Source organism: Hermetia illucens, chromosome 5 (genome assembly GCF_905115235.1).
Source record: "Hermetia illucens chromosome 5, iHerIll2.2.curated.20191125, whole genome shotgun sequence".
NCBI classification, from domain to species: Eukaryota; Metazoa; Arthropoda; class Insecta; order Diptera; family Stratiomyidae; genus Hermetia; species Hermetia illucens.
In genome coordinates this window covers 15,534,449-15,559,802 of record NC_051853.1, presented here as the reverse complement: position 1 = coordinate 15,559,802, position 25,354 = coordinate 15,534,449, and the positions used below count along the sequence as shown (strand labels likewise).

Sequence of the window (25,354 nt, the reverse complement as noted above, 5' to 3'; positions counted from 1 at the left end):
TCCTTTTTCCGTCTGTGAAGTCGCTTCTCCGCTCGACGGAGTTCGTGATAAGTCTCTGCGCGTGCCCGCGTTCTTTGAGAATGCAACATTATTCGGTATGCGGCATTCTTCCGTTCCGTTGCTAGCTTACATTCATCGTCAAACCAGCCGTTCCCACTCCTTTTGCGGCTGGGGCCAAGTATGTTTGTGGCCGTATCCATGATAACGTTCTTCAGGTGATTGTGAAGATCATTTGTTGATGTTTCATCTCCAGGTCCTCTGTTGACTGCGGTTATTGCGGCATCCATTTCCCTCTTATACTCGTAGGTGTCGCATATAGCTGCGATATCTCGTCCTGTGAGTTGGGGCTTAGGAATACTCTTAAAATCTTCCTCGCTTGTCGTAAGAGGCGGCAAAATGGAATAGAAACTTGTGGGTTAGTAACTTGCAAATTTTGAAACTTTATTGCAACCGAAACGTCAACAACGCCTCAGATAGGGACTAACCTCACGGCTACGACCTTTGGCTATCGAAAACGGAATATGATTGGTTTTTGAAATGTGCGCACGCTCCTTGAAAACGGTAGTAAAGCCCACCGGGGATGCCCGCTTTCTCCAACTTGAGCAGAATTTCGAACGATATAAGCTGGACATTCTGGATATAAGCAAAGTAAAATGTTGGAATTTTGGAAAGCACCCCTCCTTCTCGTGACAATGTACTTTTGTACTCTGGAAAGCCAAGTGGTAGCAGACGCGAATCCGGTTTCGGGTTGCTTCTCCCGGCTACTGCAAGGCGCGCTCTCTTGACCTGAGAGCGGGTTTCTGACAGACTTCAAATTGCAAGATTATCTGGTCCAGGTTAAGAAGCATCACAACGGAGACTTCCGATATAGTGGAGAAGGATACTTTCTACGTGCAATTAAACGTAGTTCGGGAGAGGTTTCCTAAAGGTGACACTGTCATCGTGATGGGCGATCTGAATGCCAAGATGGGATCTGACCGCATCTTGCTCGCACGTGTGATCGGGAAACACGGTCTCGGCGACCGTAATTCTAATAGTAGGAGGTTCGTGGAGTTCTGCAACTTCCACCGCCTCTTTATTGGTGGCAAATTGTTTGAGCATAGAATTTGCCATAAAATCAGTTGGGCTTCTGGGTTGGGGAGCTGCGACCTCCTAAGTTCAACATCGACTGCTTGTGTGATTCAGCTATCGCTCGAGAGCAGGAAAGCTATTTTCCTAATTGGACGGCAGATATACTGAGTAACCCGTCTGGAAATATTGACGAGCATTGAGGTGTAGTTAAAAATGCTCTTTTCTCGGGTGCTACAGGGGTCTTCCGCCACGTTCCGAAGGGGCGTCATAAGATCTGGCTGATTACGGAATCATGGAAACGGATCGTTGTACAGAAGGGGTTGAAGGCTCTATTCACCATTGCGAGCAATGGCGGGCGTGACGCGCTTGAACTCCGACACCGCACGAAATCCCGATAAAGCCGCTGGACTTGACGGTCCTCTGGCAAATTTATTCATCGCTGTACCTGTAGTTACTGCAGACCTGCTGCTTGCACTAGTAAGGACACTTTGGGAGTCCGTGACTTTCCTGAAGAGTGGAAGAGGGGGAAAGTCGTGAGGATTCCAAAGAAGGGCACCGTTTTGAGTGTGACAATTCGAGGCACAATTGCGTGCACTTTGCCCTTGCAAAGATATTGGCTAAAATAATCTTGAAATCCATTGAAGAATATCTCGAAAGCTTGATCGACAGAAAGCAGGCTGGGGTACGCGCGATGTGATGGGAAGGCGGAATTGGCAGTGGATTGGTCACGCATTATGGAGGGACGACAATCGCATTGCTGGCAATGCCATGCGGTGAAATCCATCCTCCCAAGATAGCGGATGAGTGAATAGAATATTACTAAAAGGAGAACATCACTGCTTGATGCTAGGCGCTTCCTTGTATGGATATCTACATTTCTCCTTATTTTCAGTATATGACTATCTTTTGAAATTGGAAGCATAATCTAGCATCATGGAGCGCCTAAAATAATTTTAGAAATCATTATATTGTTAGTATCAGTAGCTGATCGCACTATTCACTTTTTTACCGCGTTTTTACCAAAGACAGGTCGACCTGGTGCCGAGAAAGATGCCTTCTGGCAACTTCTTGATGTAAAGACGTGCAACGTGCTTGCTTTTGATTATATCATGCTTGCAGGCGACCTTATTGGTGAAATAATAGACGAAGAAGACGGAGAAATGTCCTCACTTACGCGAATACCATCCAGTACGAATGTGGAATAATCGTGAAACCAAATTAAAGACACAATCCACGAACGCCCTCTGCAACCCTTGGGGTCACTAAGCCAGGTAAGAGGTACATCAACATAGCTACTTGGGTGTGGAATGAAGATGTTGAAATGTAGGTCCATGAGAAGAAACGCTTCTACCACAAGTTTCTGGACGATAAAACGCTCGCTAATTGGCAAATTTATAAGAATGTCAACTTGGATGCAAAGAAAGCGATTGTTATCACCTGAGCGGTCCATTATAAAGATTTTTACGACAAAACTGGCAAGTAAGTACCACCATTCCAATATGGAAAAAGAAAGGTAGTCCAAAGCAAATATTTTAATTTATTCCACAGCAAAGGAGACGCTGATCAGGATAGACCTAGAGCATGTATTCTTGCGAGGAAGAGTCTGCACGCTTTCCTGTGCCCGGACCTGAGTTCCAGTGACCTAGTTGTGGTCAAGCTGGAGCAGGTGGGGGCAGAGAACGTGTATGTTTCCTCGGCGTACATGGCTCATGACCGATCAGCTCCGCCAGAAGAACTACAACATCTGACGAACACCATAACAGCAAAGAAAGCCAACTGCTGATAGGCTGCGATGCAAATGCAAGGCATACGCTTTGGGGCAGCTCCGAAATCAACGAAAGAGGTGAGTCATTCTTTGATTTTATTATTACTTCAAATCTATCGGTGTGTAACAGGGACAGTACACCAACCTTTCATTTCCCCTGCTCGGAGAACTGTGACGGTTGGGAGGAGGTTCTTGATATCACCCTAATAATAGACAACGGGATTCTTAGGGTGGAGGACTGGAGAGTGTCTGACCAGAGATCCTTCTCTGACCACAGTTGGATACTCTTCAGTCTAGATCTCGCCGCAGAGGTTCCTAAGCCCTTGAGAGTCCGCCGGAGGATCGACTGGAGTAAGTTTGGTCAGGTAATTAAGAACAAACTCTCCGGTGCGCAAATTGGTAGGATTGGCACGACAGACGAACTGGAGTCAAAGGTCGGGGCTCTGGAGAAGGCTTTTGATACCGCCTTCAAAGTCTCGTGCCCTGCTAAGTACAGCAAAAAGACCTTGCCACCGTGGTGGAACGAAGATCTCTCTAGTCTCAGGAAGCTGACCAGAGAAATCTTCAACATCTGCTACAGGCAAAAATACTGGCAGCCATATAAGGACTGCTTAAAGAAGTACAAGTCGGCCATCAGGACCGCCAAGAGGCGGTCTTGGCTAGACTATTGTCAGAACATTTAAAGCACTAGTGAATCCGCGAGGCTCAATAAGATTCTGTCCAAGGAACATAAGAGTCCATCCTTCCTTAAAAAGTCGGAGGGCTCCTGGACGGAATCTTCTAGTGAAACCTTGGAGCTGCTGGTGCAAACGCACTTTCCCTCCAGCGAGGAGGACTGTGAGTCAGAACCTCATTTGGAGGGTTTGCGGCAACCCCAGCTGTGCGAGACTATCAAATCGGTAATTACCGGGGATAGGATCGGCTGGGCTGTAAACAGCTTCTCCGCATACAAATCTCCAGGCCCAGATGGCATAATGCCAGTCATGCTACAGAAGCAGCAGGAAAGGGTTGTGCCGTGGCTTGTTGAGATTTACCGGAGCTGCATCACTTTAGGATACGTACCGCAGTCCTGGAGGCGCGCACGGGTGGTTTTCATACCGAAAGCCGGCAGGCGAGGTCATGAGTCCGCGAAGGACTTTCGGCCAATCAGCCTGACCTCTTTCATGCTGAAGACCCTAGAACGCGTCCTGGACATTCACTATGGAGAGAACGCCTTTCTCTAAGTCCGAGCATGCCTACCTCAAAGGAAAATCCACAGAAACCGCCCTCTACGAGGTAATTGGCACGGTTGAGCGGTCGCTGCAGTATACCTTTGCTGCCTTCTTGGATATAGAAGGAGTTTTCAACAACGTCAGTACCAACGCCATCAAGGAAGCCTTGACCGGTATTGGATTGGAGGGGTATCTTACGCATTGGATTATATCCATGCTGAGTACCAGGATAATCCAGTCCGATCTGGGAGGTAACCACTTGATCAGAGCTGTGAACAGAGGCACGCCCCAGGGTGGTGCTATCTCACCGGTGCTCTGGTTAATAGTAATGGACAAAATTTTACGTACATTGGACAGCAGCGGCGTGAAGGTGGTGACGTATGCCGACGAATTGGTGATATTAGTATCAGGGATGTTTCTGTCCATTATGAGCGACATCATGGAAGGAGCGTTGCGAAAGGTGTGCCTGTGGGCCGCAAGATGCGGACTCAGCATAAACCCAACCAAAACGCAACTGATGCTATTCACCACCAAGACCACGGCTGAATGAACAAAGATTGGGTCTTTCCTCTAATGTAAAGTATCTGGGTGTAATCCTGGATCCTAAGCTAAATTGGAGGTTGAACATAGAACTGAGGGTTAAGAAGGCCTGTATAGCCTTCTATGCCTGTAAGAGAACCTTTGCGAAGAAATGGGGTCTCCGGCCGAGGATGGTTCTCTGGATGTACACCGCTGTAGTGCGTCCGATCCTGACGTACGGATCTATTGTATGGTGGCAGGCTTTGAAGAAGAAATACAATAGAACGAAGCTTAATAGCATTCAGAGAACCGCGTGTGCAGGTGCTACGGGGGCTCTGCAGTCCTGCCCGGCAGATGCTCTCAATGTACTCCTGCATCTCTTCCCCCTAGACCTCTACATCAAATATGTTGCAGCGTGCAGTGACGTGAGTCCGGATGCTGGGCAGTGAAGTCCTACGGCCACAGCAACATTCTAGATGAAATACCTCGAGAAATCTGGGCATCCCCCACGGACTATGTCACACGCAAGCGGAACTTCACGAGAAACTTTGCTGTGGACCTTCCAACCAGGGCAAAGTGGAAGACCGGCGGCGTGTTGCAAGACTATGACACGGTATTCTTTATAGATGGATCAAAGATGGCCTATGGAGTCGGCGCGGGGGTTTTCTCGAATACACACGGTGTATCCAAGTCGTATGGTTTCCCAGGTTTCATCAGTGTATTCCAGGCGGAAGTACTGGCGATATTGGAAGTCTGTCGATGGCTGTAGCGTGATTCGAGCTCCAAGCGTAACATAGCCATTCTGACCGACAGCCAAGCGGCTATCAAGGCCTTGTACTCAACGACGACATCATCCCGGTTGGTGGGGCAGTGCAGAGACACGCTCAACCATCTGGGCGGCACGCTCAAGATCACTCTCCTCTGGGTTCCCGGGCATAGGAACATAGAGGGGAATAAGCGGGCTGACGGATTGGCCAGGCAAGGCTCTGCTCTTGGCAGTCCCTCGGGAAATACAGTCGGTGTTCCACTGGCGGCTGTCGGGGGCCGAGTCTACTCGCACTACCCAGCAGCCGCGGGCCTGAGATGGCGAAGGCTTACAAGCTGTGCCAAATCAAGGAGAATTTGGCACGCTTATAACGATCACGAGAGCTCCTGTGCCAGACGCGTGCAAATGCATTCAAGATTACGGCGGTCTGCACGGAGCACTGGCCTATAGGGGACCATGCCGCTACGCTCGGCTTACCCTACAACTCGCATTGCCGAAGCTGCGGAGAAGGAAGGGAAACCCTCATGCACTTTCTCTGAAGATCTGAGCCAGCTGGAGTCTGCTTCCCTGTTCCTATAACAACAGTCACGGTCTTAGGAGTTTGTGGCATCAAAACGGCGCACCAATGCACTAATTGGGCTCCTCGGAGCGGCCACTGATACCTACCTACCTACCCCAACAGAATGTTCAAATTACCGTCCGATTCGGTTACTTCCTCATACCATGAAGATTTTTGAACGTATTCTTGACAACCGCATTCGTTGAAATTGTTGAAATAACCGTGGATCAAGCCGGATTTGTCAAGAACTGCTCTACGGCAACACTTAATGCTAAAAGAACTCGTGCGCTAGGTCCAATACTCTACCACGATCCGAAAAGTGAAGTTGGAAGTGTGGCGGATGTATCAAAACCGCTTCTTGCCTCTGTTGGTATTCTTCAAGGAAGCACCCTCTTTCCACTCGTCTTTGTTCTTGCTATGGACACTGTCACACAGGACATCCGTTCGTTCTGTCGCTCTCTATGGTTCTGAGTGTTGACCGGCGTCTTGTGGTAATGGAGACGAAAATGTTGCGTTGGACTATTGGCGTGACATGTTTGGATAACGAGAATTTGCTCGCCAAGATTGGCCTTAATATCGAAGTCGATGGTAAGTGACCAAAACCGGCCGAAATAATGGTGGCATGATATGCTGGATGGGGATTTAAAAGCCTCGGGATTGCATTTGATAGAACCAAATGGCGAAACCGATCACGACGAGTCGACCTCGCTTGTGAACGGGACAAAGGCTGAGGAAAAATGAGAAGACAAACTAGAATCCAGAATCGACAAACATAGACCACTTCAGTTCACTTGTTTATGACAGCAGTGAAATGCACGAGAAGACAAGGGATAATCGAATCGTTTATCTGGTGATTTCGCAGCAAGATGAGGCCAGTTTCGTTAACAAGATTCAATATTCTAATTCAAAAAATTGAACCTCCAAGTAGCACCCCGACATGTTCAAGGGTGGTTGCAAACAATAACCATTCACTCTATAAGAAGTCGTCGACAAAAAAACTATCTGGCAGTATTCTGCTTGACAAAGGCGGTTCATCTTGAAGTAGTTAGCGACTTGTCTACTGATGCTTTTTTTTGAGGCACTTAAACGGTTTGTTCGACGACATGGACATTGTCAGAACCTTTACTGCGATAATACCACCCATTTTGCAGAAGCGAATCGGCAATTGAGCGCACTAATGTCAACAATATTTTCTCAAGACGCACAGAAGAGCAAAACATTTGCTTCGGCAAAAAAAATTGGGCCAGCCTGATTAACCTATGAGGAACTATGCACTTTGAGTGTAGAAGTCGAAGCAATTCTAAATTTAAGGTCACTCACACCCCCATCCATGGACCCCAATGATCTGCCTGCCTTAACACCAGGACATTTTCTCATCGACGAGCCATTGAAAGCAAACTCGGTCCACATGCGAGGATAACAAAAGGGGACCTTAATATGTACAAGATAGAAACTGGTGTCGCGCATTGAGGAAGCATTTTAGAAACGCCGGTATCAAGAATATTTGACGGGACTTCAGCAGGGCAATAACTGGAAAACGATGACAGAAAATATCCAAGAAGACACAATCGTGATCATCAAGCAAGATAGCATTCCCATTATGAAATGGTCTCTGGGGAGAATCATCAAGGTACATTACGGTGGTCAGGTATCCTAAAACGTGCAATCCACAAATTAGCACCCCTAGTTAAGCCATCAGCTCGGAACATCGAGGAAACAACGGGTCACCTTGAAGAAACCAGGCAGTGCAGAAAGCGTAATCATCAGGAAGATCAAGGAGCAGGAGGGACGTTAGCCTTCGAGCCTACCGAGACGCTATCGCGACAAAGGAAGAAGCGAACCGTGGTGAACGTGTCCATGACGTAATCATCAGGAAGATCAAGGAGCAGAAGGGATGTTAGCCTTCGAGCCTACCGAGACGCTATCGCGACAAAGGAAGAAGCGAATCGTGGTGAACGTGTCCATGACAGTATTGCTCGCTTGCTTGGTAGTCCCGACAATCGATAGCAAGGAAGTCGTCGTAGTGAAATTCTGCCAGCAACCAGCAAGATGTTCCAAAGGATATTGTTGGGTAGATCGGCTTAAAACTTGGTACCTTACTTAGGCTTAGAACCAGGATGCCTTATATACAACGTGGTGGAATAATAGGCGTGTAGAGTCAATTTAACTTATTACCTTGGTTTTATATTGCTTCCTAGGGGTTAAATTTAGTCAACCCCCCCTTGCGGTTTCTTGTCGCTTGGACCTTTACGCAATATTCTTTTCATAATGTTCCTCAATTCATCGCAGGATCAAATCACAATTCTGGTATAATTGTTGCTTAGATCTATGTTCAGTCCATGAAAAGAACCATGAAAAGAAACTTTGCAGGGACGGTATGACAAATAGGAGGAAAGGCAGGAGATGATTGAAGGAGGGAAGCTAGTTATGAGAGTCTAGAGAGGAGAATATTACCGTCAACGGTATCAAAGGCTTTGGAGAAATCAGTAAAAAATGGCATGTACTTCCTGCCGCGAATTAAAGCATTTAGCAACGAAGTTGATGAAGACCAGAAGGTTTGAAGCCATAGATCTATTTTTCACAAAACCATGACAATGAGGTGACCGAAGTGCGCAGTCAACCAGTCGTTGACGTATCGTTCTAGGATTTTGGAGTAAGAGGAGAGAAGAGAGATGGAGTGGAAGTTCACAGCAAGAGCAGGGTCTCCGATCTTGAGGATACGGATAGTAGAAGCCTCTTTCCAGAGAAGGAGAGAGTAGGATTCTTCTAGACATTTGTTGCAGATTATACACAGGGGGAGGGAAATGTGTTTTCTACAGTTAAGAAGGAAGAAGTTAGGAAGCCCATGGGGGCCAAGTTCGACATTCGACAAGATTACCAATGAGGAGCTCCATCAAGGAAGGCGTAAGGAGACGAATGGCTAGAGATTCGGAACGGGTGCCCAAAGCTGCGGAGTCTTATTTGACTCGTGCTAGTCAAGTTAACACGGCGATTAGAATAGAACACGGTCGAGCTAGATTGTTGGAATTAATAGTTTTAGTTGAGGTGGATGGTCAGGCTGTTCTGAACAGTCAGAAAAGGTTACTCAAGATTGTGGGTCGATTGCATCTAGCATTACTTCACAATAAGAAGTTTTTCGGCAGCTTGTAAACAAGGACACTCTGGACAAAGGCCTTCTGAAGATGCAGCTGCAACCTGTCGGTCAACTGACAGTGGTGAAGTAATATTAGATGCAATTAACCAAACGAGCTGCCTTGTTTTTGTTTCCTGGCTGCAATACAACTGGCTTATTTATTTGTTCACGTATGCGGTTGTACATACTGCTATATGTCACTGTCGCTACTTGCGTCGCGGAGTTTGGTGATATTATGCTGTTCTGGGTCCTGGCTTGCCTCCACTGCTTTGAAGTCCGGAGATCTTGGGACCCAGTAGACCGTGGTCGCAGCATTCTTGTGTCTGTATTCTCATTGCCACCATTTTTACGTTTACCTTGAACCTGGCAATACTCCTCTGGAACTCGGGGTTACCAATTTGAGAATTACCAGGTGAAGTGAATGGTTGGCAGCAAAAATTCAGCAAACGCCTTTATTGATAAGTGTCTCTGTTAGAGGTGATTTTCACGGCCACACGTTAATCTGTAGGACATGGTTAATGTTCTTGTCAACCCCCTTCAAAATGAGCTGCGATCAGGTATGATTTAGGTGATGAAATTATCCTACTTCGGCCGGGCTTTGACCGATATTTTTTCTATCTCTGGCTTTTGGACCAGCAAGCTGCATATACAGGTGTACAACATAGCCTTTGTTGTATATTGCTTTCCCAGGGTTAAAATTAGTCAAAATTGGTTCAAATTAGTCAACCGCGGGGTCCACTAGTCGCCTCTTGTCTCCTGGATCTTTACTATAGACAATATCATATTCCTTTCCTCAATGTTCCTCAATTCAATGCATTGTCATGTGCTCTGAAGGGTTCAGATTACAATTCTAGGATAACTTTTGTTGAGATCTATGTACGGTCCAGTCCAGTGCCTGTTTGCCAGGTTAGGTGCCTAATGCGCCTTAGCATCCATTGTAGCATCCTGAACAATCCGAAAGCAATTTCTTGCTACGTAGACTTTTAAACGAACCCTTAAATTCCCATCAACCTGACAAACCATTTATATCAGCTTCCAAACATACAAACGTATATAAGCATGTGTACATTTGGATAGTGTTTAATTCAAGTGTGCACCCCTAAACGCAGATAATACTTCCTATTTTCAAGGAGAACGAATCCAATTGTAATTTTAGCTTTTTCCTCTGGTGAAATGGGACCACGTTAGGAGTGAATCCAGCAAAGGAGTTTAAGTAACATTTAGTTGGGGTTGAAAGGTTAAAATTTATTACCTGTAAACTGTGCGATAATACGACGGTTGGTGTGGGAGGGTGGCGCTGGTGCAACGATGATTACACCGAAAATCATCGTCTATGTCTAGGACGTTTGCGAGGAGTGACTTCGAGGACCTGGAATGATAGGATAAAAAAATAGTAAATATATGAGTGGGTAGCGAGCGTGAGAAGTGCAACGGAGCGAGTGCATCTAGAGCGGTAGTAGTGAAGCCACCACCGCTAGACAGGATGATAGATGACTACGCTACGATTTATGGGAGTTTCTATTTGGGGCTGCTAAGCAGAGGCGAAAATTCCCTTTTTCATTATTCAAAATTAAACTGAAAATTTCATATGTGGTGCTAGGGATCTGGAAGCTTTCACTGAGAATGACTTTGGCACTGTTCCTCTGATTCTACTTCGAATGGCTTTTCCGTGAAAATGATCAAGTCCTGCCACCACAACCGAGGAAATGAAAATTTATCTGTTTTTAATTCCTCTAATATATCATGAATTATTACCTGGATCATCCAATCAACTCACCTTTCTTTTAATTCAACATTTTGCATTTGTTGTTTCTTCTCCGCTGACGAACTGCTGGGAGGTGGAGGACATTCATATGATTCCTGGCCGGGGCGGCTCATACGAAGTATACATGGCAACCAATAAAGAAATACAACACGAATCTGAAAGAGGATTAATTGTGGATTACTGGAATTCCACTTGAAATACTTTCAGGGCTGAAAGCATATTATGAAAAGGATTATGGCTTACCCATTCGGACATCTCATGCGTGTCCGGATTACGATGATGGTAATTCAGAATGAGAATAGTTGACACAACCGATGAAGCCACCATAAACATTATGCAATTAAAATAAGTTCCTGAAAGTATTAGGAATTAATTACTTTTGGAAATTCATTAAATGTATTCGATAAGTAGGAAAAAGGAGAATGTTTTCATGAAATGGAAAAGAGGATAAGTTGTGAGTGAATGATGGAGATTTATTCTTGCAAAAGTGTGCTTTCATTCTTCTGTAGGCAAGTGTTTTAATGCTATGGTTTTTGGAGAGGAAATCGTAATAATATGTAGAGTGAGGGTGAAATCGAGTTAGCGGATACCAACAGATACGACATTCCAAAAGTTAAGTTCGCAAGTCTTCATCCCAATTGCCATTTCTTTGCAGGTATTACCGAAAGCAATGGGAATCCCAACCATTTCTATGCCAAAAGGATACAAATTCTCTAGTAATAAAGATGCATTTTAAGAGCCTGTAGTGACTACCGCTTTTGCAGGCGCAGAAGACAAGCGTCCTTTCTTCCGAGTGGGCCCCAAACATACGTTGATCCTCTCCCTCGACGATTACCTACCTTATCGTGGTGAGGGAGCTCAATAAGGGAGAAACGGGAGGTGACACCTGAAGCCAAGCGGTAATCAAAACCCCAAGCCAAAGGGTGACTACCGTGTCGAGGGCTGAATGGTAACAGGGGTTATTATTATTATTCTGTTAAGGGAAAGTCGCACCGCGTCCTTGAAGAACTATTGTGCCCCTTTTACTGGTTATAGTGCACCTATTGATCATAGTATCTCAAGTAGGCCTGTAACCGTTAGGAACTTTAGTATGTTCCCTACTTCCAGATGTTTCAGCTTTGCATCTGGTATTAAGTATTCTCCCAGATGTCTCGACCTACTTTGCACAAGTGCCGGACACTGCCTCAGGACGTGTATAGAGGTTTCGTCCTCCTCCTCACAAAACCTGCAGGCAGTGTCTTTAGATATCCCTAGCTTCCCTAGGTGATAGTTCAGCCGACAATGACCAGTGAGAATTCCCACTATGATTCGGAGGTTCATCTTGGTGAGGTTTAAGCAATCCTTTGTACGCATGGGTTCGTATCCCCCAATAAGCACCCTGGACTGCTCCATCCCTGGTAGGCCCGCCCAGTATAGTTCCCTCAACCGTTTTTCTTCATTTCTTAGATTCATAGCCATGAAACCGTTTCCGATTCCCCGGCTCTTGGCTAGTTCGTCCGCTGCCTCGTTGCCTTCCAACCCAGCATGGCTTGGAACCCCAAGTAACCAGATCTTGTTGGACGAGCCGAGTGTATTCAGTCTCTCAAGGCATTCCCACACCAGTTTAGAGTTCACCTGGTTGGACCTAAGTGCCTTGATCGCTGCTTGGCTATCGGTGAGAATAGCTATGTTCTGCCCCTGTAGTTCCTTTGCAGATTAAAGGAGGCACATTTGTCTATGGCGTATATTTCCGCCTGGAATATGCTAGTGTACCTGCCCATTGGCTCAAAGTACATTTTCCTTGGACCGATAACACCGGCACCCGCTCCCTCTGCTGTGAGGGATCCGTCAGTGTACCAAGTAATCAGTTGCTGTTTTAAGCCGTATGTCGCAGCCACGCTCTCCCAGTTTGCCTTGTTACTCCAACGTGTTTCAAACTTCTTATCAAAGTGAAACCTCGTTGTCATGTTGTCCCTCGGTATCAGTAATTCGGGATACCGCCTAGAAAGGATATCAATCATCCTTCGACTTAGGCAGCTCCCCGCCTCAGTGATACTACCGGCCATCCTGAATATTGTTCTCCTTGCCTGCATCTGTATGTGCAGATGCAGAGGGGTTAATCCCAGAAGGACCTCCAGGGATGCCGTTGGGCATGTCCTCATTGCCCCACTGATACACACGCAAGCCAGCCTTTGGAGCTTATGTAATTCCCTGGCTTGTGTGCTGAGTTGGGTTCTTTCTGCCCACATTACCGCTCCATAGGTAATCATTGGCCTTACTATTGCAGTATATATCCAAAGTATTATAGTATCTTCGGGCTGCAACCCCATCTTTTTCCTGCTATGGATCTGCAAGTCATCAGAGCCCTCGTGGCTTTCCGACATGTGTCTTCCAGAGTAATTTTTGGTCTAGCGTAATTCCCAAATATTTGAAACCCGGTTTCTCGTTTCACCTCCATATCATGTGATGTTATGGCTCTCAGGTGATCCAGCTTACGCCTCCTAGTGAATGGTACTATGGTGGTTTTGGTTGGGTTGATCCGCAGTCCCACCTTCCTGCACCAGGCACTAGTAACCCTTAATCCAGTTTGGATTCTATCCCATAGAGTATCTTCATATTTGCCCCTACAGATTAAAACAATGTCGTCCGCGTAACCCTGGACTTGTATTCCAGTATTTGTTAACACGTCCAGGAGTTCATCCACTACCATACTCCACATCAGCGGCGATAGTATCCCACCCTGTGAACAGCCTTGAGTGGTGTTCATGATAATAGAATGTGTACCTGTCGGTACCTCTATTTGTCTGCTTTCTAGCATTTTGTCCATCCAGAGTGCCAGGGTGTTTCCCACTCCTTTGCGGCTCAGGGCATCTTGTATCTCTGTGTGCGATGTGTTGTCGAATGCTCCCTCGATATCCAAAAACGCGCACAATGCAATTTCTTTTGTTTCTATGGCATCCCGTAGTATCTCTGTCAGCTGATACAGAGTAGTTTCAGTTGACCGTCCTGCCCGGTAAGCGTGTTGACAATGATGTAGGGGATTACGCTTTAGAACGCTAGTTCTAATATAGTTACCACCGTTTTGAGTACGAACGATGTTATGCAGATTGATCTGAAAGATTTAGGGTGAAAAGGATCCTTTTTACCCGCTTTCGGAATAAAGACCACTTTTGCCCGTCTCCATGCCCTTGGTATGTAACCTAGTGCTATGCTCCCCTTTACCACCCTCCGAAGAGACTCTAAGATAATTCCTAGGCCTCTCTGGATAAGTGCTGGGAAAATGCCATCTACTCCGGGAGATTTCAGTGGTTTAAAAGTTGCCACTGCCCATCTTAGCCTAGCTTCTGAGTATACTTCTTTTGCTAGTTTCCTTCCTTCCCCTTTTATTCGTTGTTGGGGTGTCAGGCAGATTGTTGCCGCCTGCCACCGAGGGGTAGGACCCTGGGAAATGAGTTCTGGGTTCAGGGGTTAAGATGTGGCCGTAAACGGTGAACTTTGGGTACCAGGCGATCCCCAGTTTTAACTAGCCTTATCTCGATAAAACTGAGGCCATTCCAGCCAATTATGAAAAAACTAAAAAACAAACACATAAACCTGTTAAACGAACACAATTAAACCTCGATCGTGACGATCCGACCTCGAGGGAAGGGGCAACCCTTAGTTCATCGATGGAACCTGAGTCTAGACTCAGATTCTCCACTTACTCAGGTGGGAACCAATTTAATTGGGACCCAGTCCTTAACGGACAAGCCGAAGCAGGCCTCTTCTGTCGGCACTCCTGACCCCAGGCTCAAATCGGCGCCAGCTGCTGAGGCTAAAGTCTTGCCCATGGGTAAGCACCTGTCCACGGACAGCAAATAGCCTTCGGACAAACCGCTGTCGGCAAACCGCCTTCGGGCAAACACCCTTTGGGCAAACCGCGTTTGGCCAAACCGCCTCCGGACAAACCGCTTTCTGGCAAACCGCCTCTGGGCAAACCGCCTCCAGACAACGCACAACCCAAGAGCTGTGCCATGGTTGAGGGGAAAGGATCGTTCGGGGCACCTGCGGCTAAGGGGAAACCAAAGCGGCAGCGGTCCTCGAACGATCCTAACTCTTCGACACAAAAGGAAGCAAAGAGGGCTCGGCCGGCAACGACTAGGCCTTCATTTGCAGCCAAAGATATCGAAGCCGATGGATGAGTCCTGTATGACGACTCTAATCCATCCCGTTACGGTACTGAGCAGTGCGAACAGCTTAGGAGGAAACTCGCAATGCATTTAGCTTTGCTTTGGGTCGGTAGGTGTATAGCGAAAAATGCTTCGACTAAACTTTGCCGACGAATACACGTACGAGTGGCTCAGGCAGTGCTGCTCCTCCCTCAACGATGTGTGGGAGGGTGCGCGACTAGCATTGAAAAGGGTCTCTGAGCTACTATCGTTGAAAAAACGCTTCTTCTGGCTTCCAGAAGAAGAGCCGAATGGCGCTGGGGTTCTGGAACAACTTGGTATGCATAATAACCTCAACACCTGGATGCTGCTAGGCAGCAAAACCGTAAAGAGAGCCGATAGGCCGGGAAATTTTCTCACTATCGGCGTTCCCGAACTCGATGTCAAGAACTTTCGGGAAAAATCGGGCTACCGGCTCGACTACGGGCTAGGGACCGTCACGTTACAAGTGTCGGCTTCTAAGACCATTGAAGGGGACGTGCAGCCCTCGGCATCTTCATCTGAAACGTAGATGAGGTGCCACATTTCCAGAATAAATTTGCAGCATTGTAAAGCGGCGACTGTACTTATCAGTCGTCGGATTAATAGCTGCAAGACATTTATATACCTCATATAAGAACCGTGGATTGTTGGTGGGGTAGTCAGGGGCCTAAACTTCCAACATGCTGACCTGTTATATGCCAATGGAAGCGATCGACCCCGCTCCGGCGTGGTAGTTTTAAAAGATTTCCGTGCTAATTTGGTTAACGACCTATGTGATGGCGACACCACATCGGCTAAACTAACCATAAAAAGTCAACACGGAGGTAAAGAGATACTATGGTGCTCTGCATATTTTCCCTACGATGCAGAAGACGTTCCCAGTGGAACATTCATCAGAGCTATCCAATATGCCAAAAGTAGAGACATGGGGGTAATAGCAGGATGTGATGTCAATGCTCACCACCTTTGCTGGGGAAGCTCTAACATCAATGCAAGAGGATCAAGACTACTGGAGTATCTAGTAGGAACCGATTTGCAGATTCTTAATTTGGGTAATGAACCCACTTTCTTCAACGTGGTCACGCGAGAGGTCATCGACATCACGGTGGCATCTCCTGACATCGCGGCTTTGATCGGAGAGTGGAGAGTATCAAACGATATCATACTCTCGGATCACAGACGCATTGATTTCGTACTGGCCATGGGTCCATCTTCACCCACTCCATTTCGGAATCCACGGAAGACAGATTGGGTGATGTATAAAATAGAATTGACCGCCCGATTCACGATCTCTGGGAAGCGCATCAAATCCAATGCTGGAATTGAGAAGACAACCCAGATGATTACAACTAGCATGAGACAAGTTTTCGAAGAAAGCTGTCCACTCAAGATGCCAAAGAAGGATAAACCACCATGGTGGAACTCGGACTTGGCAAATCAAAGGAGAACGACAAGGATGTTCCTCAATCGTGTTCTGAAGTGTGATTCAGGCTCCAGCTGGAATTGCTATAAAGAGGCACAGAAGGTTCTAAAGAAGAACATAATATCGGCTAAACGATTATCTTGGAGACGCTTTTGCGAAGAGACTAACTTTCTTTAGGCAACCTCAAAGCTGAAGCGGATTCTGGTCAAAGAACGTAGCCAGAAACTGGGTTGTTTATATTTACAGAATGGGAGGTACACAGAAAGCGATGAAGAAACGGCAAACCATTTGCTTGAAGCGCACTTCCCAGACAGCCCTCAACCGAGAGACTGGAATCTGGCATGTAAAGTAGTATCATTGGAGTGAGTAAAATGGGCATTTATCATAACTCGTTCCATAGATACAAGTCTGCAGGTCCGAATGGCATCATTCCTGCGCTAGTAATAGAGGGAATGGATGCCCTGGGTCTACATATTCGGAATATATATCGCGCATGCCTAGCACACGCTTATATGCCAATTAAATGGCGTGTTGTGAAGGTGTTATCCATTCCTAAACCAGGGAAACCCACCTACACAGCCGCAAAAAGCTTCCGATCGATCAGTCTAACTACCTTTTTACTAAAAGGACTAGAAAGACTAGTAGATCGGTTCATAAGGGATACACCCATTCCTAAGTGGCCATTTCACCATAGGCAACACGCCCACCAGAAAGGCAAACCCACGGAGACAGCACTCCATGAGCTTACGGCAAAAAATGAAAAGGCGATGTCCGAAAAAGAATACGCCCTTGGCACATTCATGAACATCGAAAGTGCCTTCAATTATGCCGCATTCGCGGCAATTGGTGACGCGGCAAGACAGCATAAAATCGAACCGCTGCTAACCAGTTGGCCCCTTCACAAGCTAGAGTGTAGAAAAATCCACATATTGGTTGGCCAGAAGTCCATTGAGGCAGGATGTCATATGGGCTGCCCACAGGAAGGGGTTCTCTCTCCACTGTTATGGCTCTTGGTAATGGATACCCTGCTGCGGGTTCTGGAGGACAAAAAAGTCTTCGCGCAAGCATTTGCGGACGACCTAGACGTAACAATTATAATAACAATGTGACGGCCAATCACACGGTCAAGCGTCTATCTGGAAATTCCTTGACAAACATTCGGTAGTCTTGATGCCGACCGATCATGTGGTTTCTAGATTCATCTTTGAAAAGATATCACCGAAAGAGAACAATGTTCGACAAATGGCCCTAAGTCTTTTTAGATTACAGACTTAATAATCTTCACCAACGGGTCAGTCATGGAGGGCGGATCGGACGCAGGGGTATTCTCGGGGAATCCAATTATAGAACTGGCCCGACCACCGGAAAACTGACGAGCATATTCTAGGCGGAGATCGTAGATCTTCAGGTCTCAGACGAAGACACCTTGGCAAGGTTTTTTTCAATGAAGAATCTGCACACTTTCTGCCTCTGGAGAATGTGTTCAGATTTGCTAAAGCCTGCGGACGCCGTATGGGAAGCCATTGAATAGGCGATTTACGGGGATAGTACAATGGGCCTAACAATGGCCTGAGTGCTCGGAGCTGCGGCTCCCCCTAGTAAACTAAACTAAACTAACTAACTAAACTTACGTTTAGCTGCCTCCACCCCTCCATCCCTTTCCCTATAACAGAGCATTTTTCTGATACGATTTACCCAAAAATTCTTGTTTCCACGTTCCATTCATGAATTTTATTCAGTAAAATTTGCATTTACAATTTTTCAAGATTAATTTTCAAAATTTCTCCCGGCATGCAACCATACCACCAATTTAAAAAAATATTTTTAAGCTATGTTATTGCTGGCTTTATAGGAAACTGGATGTGCGGTTTCAGATATTGCAAGCGAAATGGTTTTGGATAGGCGGCAATACTAGCTATCCGGAATAATTTTCCTTTCGGCCATCACAATTTTCATTCAGTATTGCATTGAAAAGTACATTTGTGTGGGTAAACGATAGCTTTGCTCGGAGGACAATTTCGATGGTTCATGTTTAATAATTGGTGCCTTGAGTTGATTTTAAAGCCAGAAATGATTAAAATTAAGGAACAGTATGACTTGTTTATAAGTTCCATTATAAACGCTTTCGCTGTCGAAGAACGAAGTTGATTCTTCCTTCGATCTATTTCGGGGGTATATTTGCAGCGCACCCAATCAGTCAAGCTTTCACGCTACCTATCTTTTCCTTTGATAGCGCACTGCTGTAGTCGATACAAAATTAAAAATCGACTATGAACTCTCCTTCTTAGAATGGTTAAGTAGGACTCTGAACTATAGCCATCCTCAATAATTCGAGCATAAAAGGAAAGCGTCCTTCGAGATCTTTCTCCCTCTTGGATCTTCCGCTTGTCAGAGACAGACTTTTTCACCGAGGCTCTGAGCTGGTATTTTGCGATTAAAATAAAATAAAAACAATCATTACGAGTACACGAATTTAGGTTTTACTAAATCCTGTTTACATCCTATACTGGGGACCCTGACGAACGCAGCGATGATTGAGAGACGGGTAGACGGGTAGATAGTTGTAATTCCCTTTATCCAGTGCAGCGCAGGGTACCAGAAATTCCAAGGGCGGAGCAAATCAACCAGGATACCTGCCTAGCACACATAGTTCCAAAGCGTCTTAAAAACTCGAAGTATCGAGAACGGGATCAATACTCGACTGGGAATGAGGCGGAAAAGCATTTTGTCGGCATAGAAGCGACTTCGCACTGCCCATCTTTTGACCTCCAGGAAGACGAACCCCACGTTGTAGTTCTGGAAGGTGGAGGCAGCGTTGAATGTTCACCATATCCGATCGGAAACAAGTAAATACAATATGTTCTTCTCCCTTCTCGACCCCGAGATTGCTCAGGAACTAGTGGACGTTATCCTGAATCAACCAGAGAGCAACAGATACACATATTCAGCTGACTGGCAACTACACAAGCGGTATATTGAATTGAAGCTTGGCGACAGGAATCAGACAGACGCGTGCCATCCCAGGATCGGTTATCACCAAAGACGTGTTGCGGGTGAAGCCGCTGGACCGGCTGCTCTCTAATGGGAATAAATTGCTGAAGGTGTTCATTGCCTGCAATCTTTTTTGGTCTCCGACGTTGATACGCGCTAACCGTATTCGCCATTCGTGTGGCAACGCTTCAGCTCAGTACGGCCTAGCTAATTTTAGCGACCAGCCAGGTCGCTCCTTCCGACATTGAGCAGCAGCAGCGAGCATAATCGAGACCGAGGAGACGCAGCTGACCAACCAACCATCTTAACTCCCCAACCTACTCTGGTCCGATCCGTATGCGCAGATTTGTAAGAGAAAACCACTTGCATTTATTCGCCCACAACACACGTATTAAGTTGATCGATTCCTGACAGCTCACCGTCGCAGATGTGCAATCAGCGATCATCGGTGTAGACTTCTTGCTCAACAGGGTCTCCTCATCAACATTCGGGGTGAGAAATTGCAAGATTCATGAATCTGGTTTGCCTTATACCGTCTACATCGTTTTCATCATTTCGGGAGCTGCGACACCTTTTGGATAATCCGGACGTCGCTACGCAGCCTATCTAGAAAAAATCAGGGACGCCTGCTCTACACAGTGCATAGGTATCTCGCGTTCGGACCTATTATGCTTCACGTCATCTGTCATTACCCACTGGCTTTAATCGAAGACTTGCTACATGAGGTGACAGGCGGGGTCTTTTCTGTGACCGATCGCCGTAAGGCCCTTTACCAAAAACCGATCACAGAAAAGGATATTCCGAAGACGGCGAACTTAACTACATTTGGACTCTTTGAATTCACCCAGTCATCAATGTATCTTTGAAACACAGCCTAGTGGCACTAATGCACCATAGGTCCAATATGCATCTCCTGCGGGACTTTCTATTCACGCTGTCGTTCTTCATTGCTAGTACTCCTCGTGACGCTCGGCGTTAGAGATACCTTCAAATTCGCAAGATGGCAGATAGGTACACTATATCTTGCGGATATTGGGGAATTATCTGGGGACCTCTCGTTGGACGTTATTGGACGGTAGAGCGTCATAGAAGAATGGAGATCACATCGGGGTAGCACAGGGATCCATCCAAGAGCTGGACCTTAGGAATTCTTTCCAAGATTGTTTGCCAAGATTCGACATATCAGGAGAGTCGCGCCTGGCTGACTATGTAGATGATGCAGCGGTACTTGTTGTCAGAAGCACTGTCGAAGGTGCGAAGTAGACATGGCATATTGATGCAACAGGTAACCGAAAGCGAAGTAGTTATCTTGACTAAAAAGAGAATTCCGATCCATGGTCTCATACTGATTGGCGAGTCAATAATCGAGTTAAGTATTTTGAATTGATGCTTGACTCAAAGATGAGTTCTATATTTGAATTTTATAGGTGGAAGTTCGGCCTTAAGTCGGTCAATGGCAACAATTAGGAGTCCTGCGACTATGTGCTTGGCGAGAGAATGTATCGTAAACGCATTGCGCAAGTGCAGAGATCGGTGGCGTTTACCTACCGCACTGTCTTAGCATTGACTGTGATGGTGACCGCGGTAGTAATTTTCAATGCCCTCCTTGCGGCGTTGCGGTTGCTCCTGAAGAAAGGCAGAACATACTAAATGAGTCATTCTTGGCAAAACGAGTTAAGAGGCAGATGGAGTGCTCGGCTCATTGGTAACTTAGGTCCTTTGCCGAATCGAGAGCATAATGAGCTTGACTATTTTCTTTCCCAGCTTGCAAATGCGTATGGTGGTTTGCAGTCTTATCTGCTGAAGACTGAAAAAGCTGGATCCTATGACTGTGTACTCTGCAATGGGGTTGTGGACAGCGCCGATCTTATCTTTTTTTTCGTTTTAGGTATCTTGTCTAGCTTCTTCATCTTGAAGCAGTTTTGTGCAGATCTATTTGATTGTGCGTTGTTCAATAAAGAATCTGGGGCGTGCCTGAAGTATGCGGTGTACCTGTTCTGCCATTCCAATGGCTCAGGGGTGGAAATGTGTTATGTAGACGTGCTGGGGAGTCTCAGGTACTCCCCGTACACAAGTTCCGCAGGGTTTGCAGCAAACTCCTCGCGGCTGTCTGTCCGTAGGCCAAGTAGGACGAGAGGTAGGACTTGCGACCAGGAACGATCATACTGCGCCATTATAGTGGCCTTTAGCGTCCTGTGCTATCTTTCGAGTATCCCGTTGGATGAGGGTGGTAGGCAGTTGTTCGGTGGTGTTTGAAGCCTAGGAGTTTACCTAACTCCGAGAAAAGAGAAACTGCATTCCCTGGTCAGTGATGATGATCGTCGACACAGCAAAGTATGGAATACACTCTCGACAGAAGACTTCGGCACATGATAGTGCTATAAGGTTTCTTAGGGAAATCGAATCAGGTGTCCACATGAACTCTGATTCTGAGGCAATACCTGAAACCGTGTGAGTCTCGCAATGGAGCAATAATGTCGTGGTGGATGGTGTGGCAGCGCTTAGTGGACCTGGGAAACACACCTACTTCTTTTTACACATGCTTCGAAGTTTTACACTTCCGACATGCGATGCACTGGCTGGTCCAAGAATTGATGCCCTTGTTTAAGGACGGCCTCCTTGAAAGTGTATTTGGAATTACTCCTCAGGCTTTGAAGATTTGCGTCGTCCTTCTGCGTCTCCGCGTTTGGTGGGAAATCGATTGTGGCGGGGATCTTGACTTCCTCAATACGTGGTAAAGCGTTAGCAACTGCGTTGTTTTTTCCAGGCACGTGTTGAATGTCAGAGGTGAACTGGGTTATAAAGCTCAGGTGTTTGAATTGATGAGGAGACGCTTTGTCGAGTTTCTGCTTTATGGCAAATACAAGAGGTTTGTGGTTAGTGAACACCGTGAACGGTCTGCCTTCTAGGGTATAGCAAAAGTATTTTATTGCGAGATAGCTTATAACTCACGATCGTAGGTACTGTAGTCCCGTTGGGCAGGGTTGAACTGTTTTGAGGAAAGGGTCAACGGCTACCAGGTTTGGTTCACCTTTTGGTGAAGAGCAGCACCTATGGCGATGTCTGAGACCTCGACGAAAACGACTAGAGGTGCAGTGAGGAAATGTCAGAAGCGTGGCATCCACCAGCTTTTGCTTTGTTGACTCAAATCCCTGGATAGCCGCTGTGGACCATTCAATTAGTCGGGTGTCTTTGGTTTTCAGCCCCGAAAAGGTAATTCTTAAGGTTGGAGAAATTTGCACTTTTCAAGGTTGGGAACAAGACCGGCATCAAGGAGATGTTGAAAATGCACTCGGGGTGCGTTATATGCTCAGACTCTGAAGAGGAGGTGACCAGAGCATCATCCATGTAAACGAAACAAAATTTAGGTTTCGTAGAACAGAGTGGATGAATCTCTGAAATGTTTGTGCCGCATTGCACAAAAGTCACCCCGGTGAACTCGAAGAGTGCATATTGCCGTTTTCGGAATGTCTTCAGAAGCCACAGGGATTTAGCGGTAGGTAGGTAGTAGAGAAGACGCAAAGTCATGGATGAGCGGTATGGGATATTCGGTCCGGAACAGTCTGAGCGTTTAGGCATCAATAGTCGCTCCAAGGTCTCCATTCGCCGTTTAGTTTAGGGACCATGTGGAGTGGTGAGGACAAACAGCTGGCTGAGGATGTGCATATACCCTGCTGGAGGAGCTCTTCAAACTCTTTCCACCCAACAGCGAGCTTCTGTGGTGGTATTGGATGGACTTTAGAGAATATAGGAGAGCCGGTGGTGTTGATGTCGTGCTGAACATCATGCTTTACTGACTCGGAGAGACTACGCTATGCTACGGTATTTTTGAAGAAATGCACGAAGGCGTGAATCGGCAACGTCTTCGAAAATGATAGATATAGTGTCGGATGAGCAGGTGGAGATCGTACCTGATGATGTAAAGTTGGTTGTGAGATCAATGGACGAGACATGCGCTGCAGATCCACTAACAAACCATAGTGGCATAGGAAGTGTGCGCCTAAATAATGAAACGCCATGAATACGTGTGTCGAAGTCCCAAACATTCCCTTTAAACCAAGTGCGGATTGACGATGAATTTACTGCCGCCAATTTTAAAGCCTGCGGTGTTAATCGATGGTATTTGGATACCGGGAGAACCGAAACCTCAGTGCCCGTATCAATTAAATAGTTGCGTCTGCTCAGGGGGTCGTAAACGGAAAGCGGAGTAGCTGTCGCAGGGGCTACCGAAAGGTTTAGTTCTTTGTTGTAAAGGCGGTAGGAGGACTAGTACATTTTGTGGTTTTTCCTGCGAACGTTCGGTGATACCAGCATAGTCCGAGCGCCTATTTCGAGGAGCACATCTCGACCTGTTTCGCGAGCTTCGTCCCGGATGGAGGGTAGTCACGGTGTCAGAAAGTTTTGCTACGGTGGTTACCAATGCAGCCATTGAATGCTGTAGATGCGCGAGTTTGTCCGACGCGTCGTTCGCCACTCCAGCAACCGTGGGCCACGAGTGCACTTGCCACCACCATGTTCAGGGAACCAGAGTCCGCGCACGCCAAAATGGCACGAGTGCCTTTCGGAAGTCGCGGCAACCACAAAGATTGGAGCAGAGCAGGCCCCACCGTGTCTCCAGCCAGTTGCTTCATCTCCCTAAGCAGCTCGAATAAAAAATTTGAACATTTTATTTGTTTTGCAGTGCAGTGGGTGGAGCTCTAGACGAGGAAAGGTGGTTGGCTGCCGAAACCTAGCCGTCTTCAAAAGTCCCCAGGTCGCCAAGTTGCGGGTGATGTAAGCTTTGTTCGCTACAGCGGCTTGTCAATTGGCTTTGGGTGTGCCAATTGACGAACGATGTCGAAAGCTTGGCGGCGAAATGAAGTTGGAAACTACGGCTTGATCTTGCCGTTGAATTCTATGTAGTAGACCACATGGCTGTCCAAATGCAGTTGGTGAAATTTGACTGACGACGTAGTCCGGCAGTTGATTGCTTTTCGTCTGGTCCTCGTTGACAGCTCGGGAAGTCAAAGTGGAGGGCATAGAGGCTTTCTCCTCGCGAGACAGAGCATATGTTATGACGTTTTGGTGACCAGGCGTGTACGCGAAGCGGATGTCAAATTGGCCGATGAAGTTGAGTTGCTGGCCTGATGTGGTGGGGCCTTGTAAGTGCTAAGTTGAGCGGGGGAAGGTCGGTGTAGATTACGAAATGGTGAGAAGCTTGCGGTCGCCTTTTGGAAATATTAGCGAAGTAGGATACATATTGTGGAGAAACTAACTCCCTCGTTAATACCACATCATACCAGTCTGAGCACTAAGCAAGAGAGCGGATCTTTTCGACGTTTGAAAATTAGGGTAGAATTAAGATACAGATATTGAAGTTCAGATTACTGGAGGAAGACTGCTTTTAAAAGATTATAAGGTGTTAACTTTTCAGTGTAGCAGTCAATTATTCTCGAGGGAGAACTTCCCTAGGGTTTTGAGGTCCTTATAGTGTAGTGTCGAAAAACGTCATTCAAATTTGATTTATTGCATGCCATCTCCAACTAGTGAAACTTGAACTAAACACCTCCCACCATTTCTTTTTTATATGCATGCATCCTTCCCTCCACTTTGGTAGTTTCCAAGTTGCCTAAGGCCCAAATGAACGCTTGAAATGATGTCAAATCATCAATTTACAAGAAGGGTATCCTGAACAGGAATCCCGTAGGTGTAGCACACATGTAGGTATGTACTATATTTTGTCATGAACGTTTGCATCCATCCACATGAGCATTATTCACCGCAAATCTAATAAAGTAAGCAGTAAGTGTTGACACTACATCCTTCAACTTTGGTATGATATTGGGTATCGTGACTCATTAGCATGCATCTTTATCCCTGAAGCTGTGCTCGGTTTCTCATGGTAATTAGGAAACACTTTGCTAACTAAAACTTGCCTCGTTCCCCATCCGAAGGACTCTTCTGCTCTGCTTACCTTTGCATGTACCTGTGCTCGGCTTTGGG

At 46.4% G+C, this 25,354-nt stretch overlaps 1 protein-coding gene across 2 annotated transcripts in view; it reads right to left on the bottom strand.

The window, feature by feature from the left end:
• LOC119657913 (neuronal acetylcholine receptor subunit alpha-7) overlaps positions 1-25,354 on the bottom strand; it is a 641,515-nt gene that overhangs the window by 20,003 nt on the left and 596,158 nt on the right. For both annotated transcript variants that reach the window (XM_038065097.1, XM_038065099.1), the window contains 3 exons: positions 11,033-11,142; positions 10,802-10,944; positions 10,277-10,393 (listed from right to left, as the gene is read on the bottom strand). In XM_038065097.1, coding sequence (XP_037921025.1) covers positions 10,277-10,393; positions 10,802-10,944; positions 11,033-11,142 — 370 coding nt within the window. The remainder of the gene's footprint in view (positions 1-10,276; positions 10,394-10,801; positions 10,945-11,032; positions 11,143-25,354) is intronic.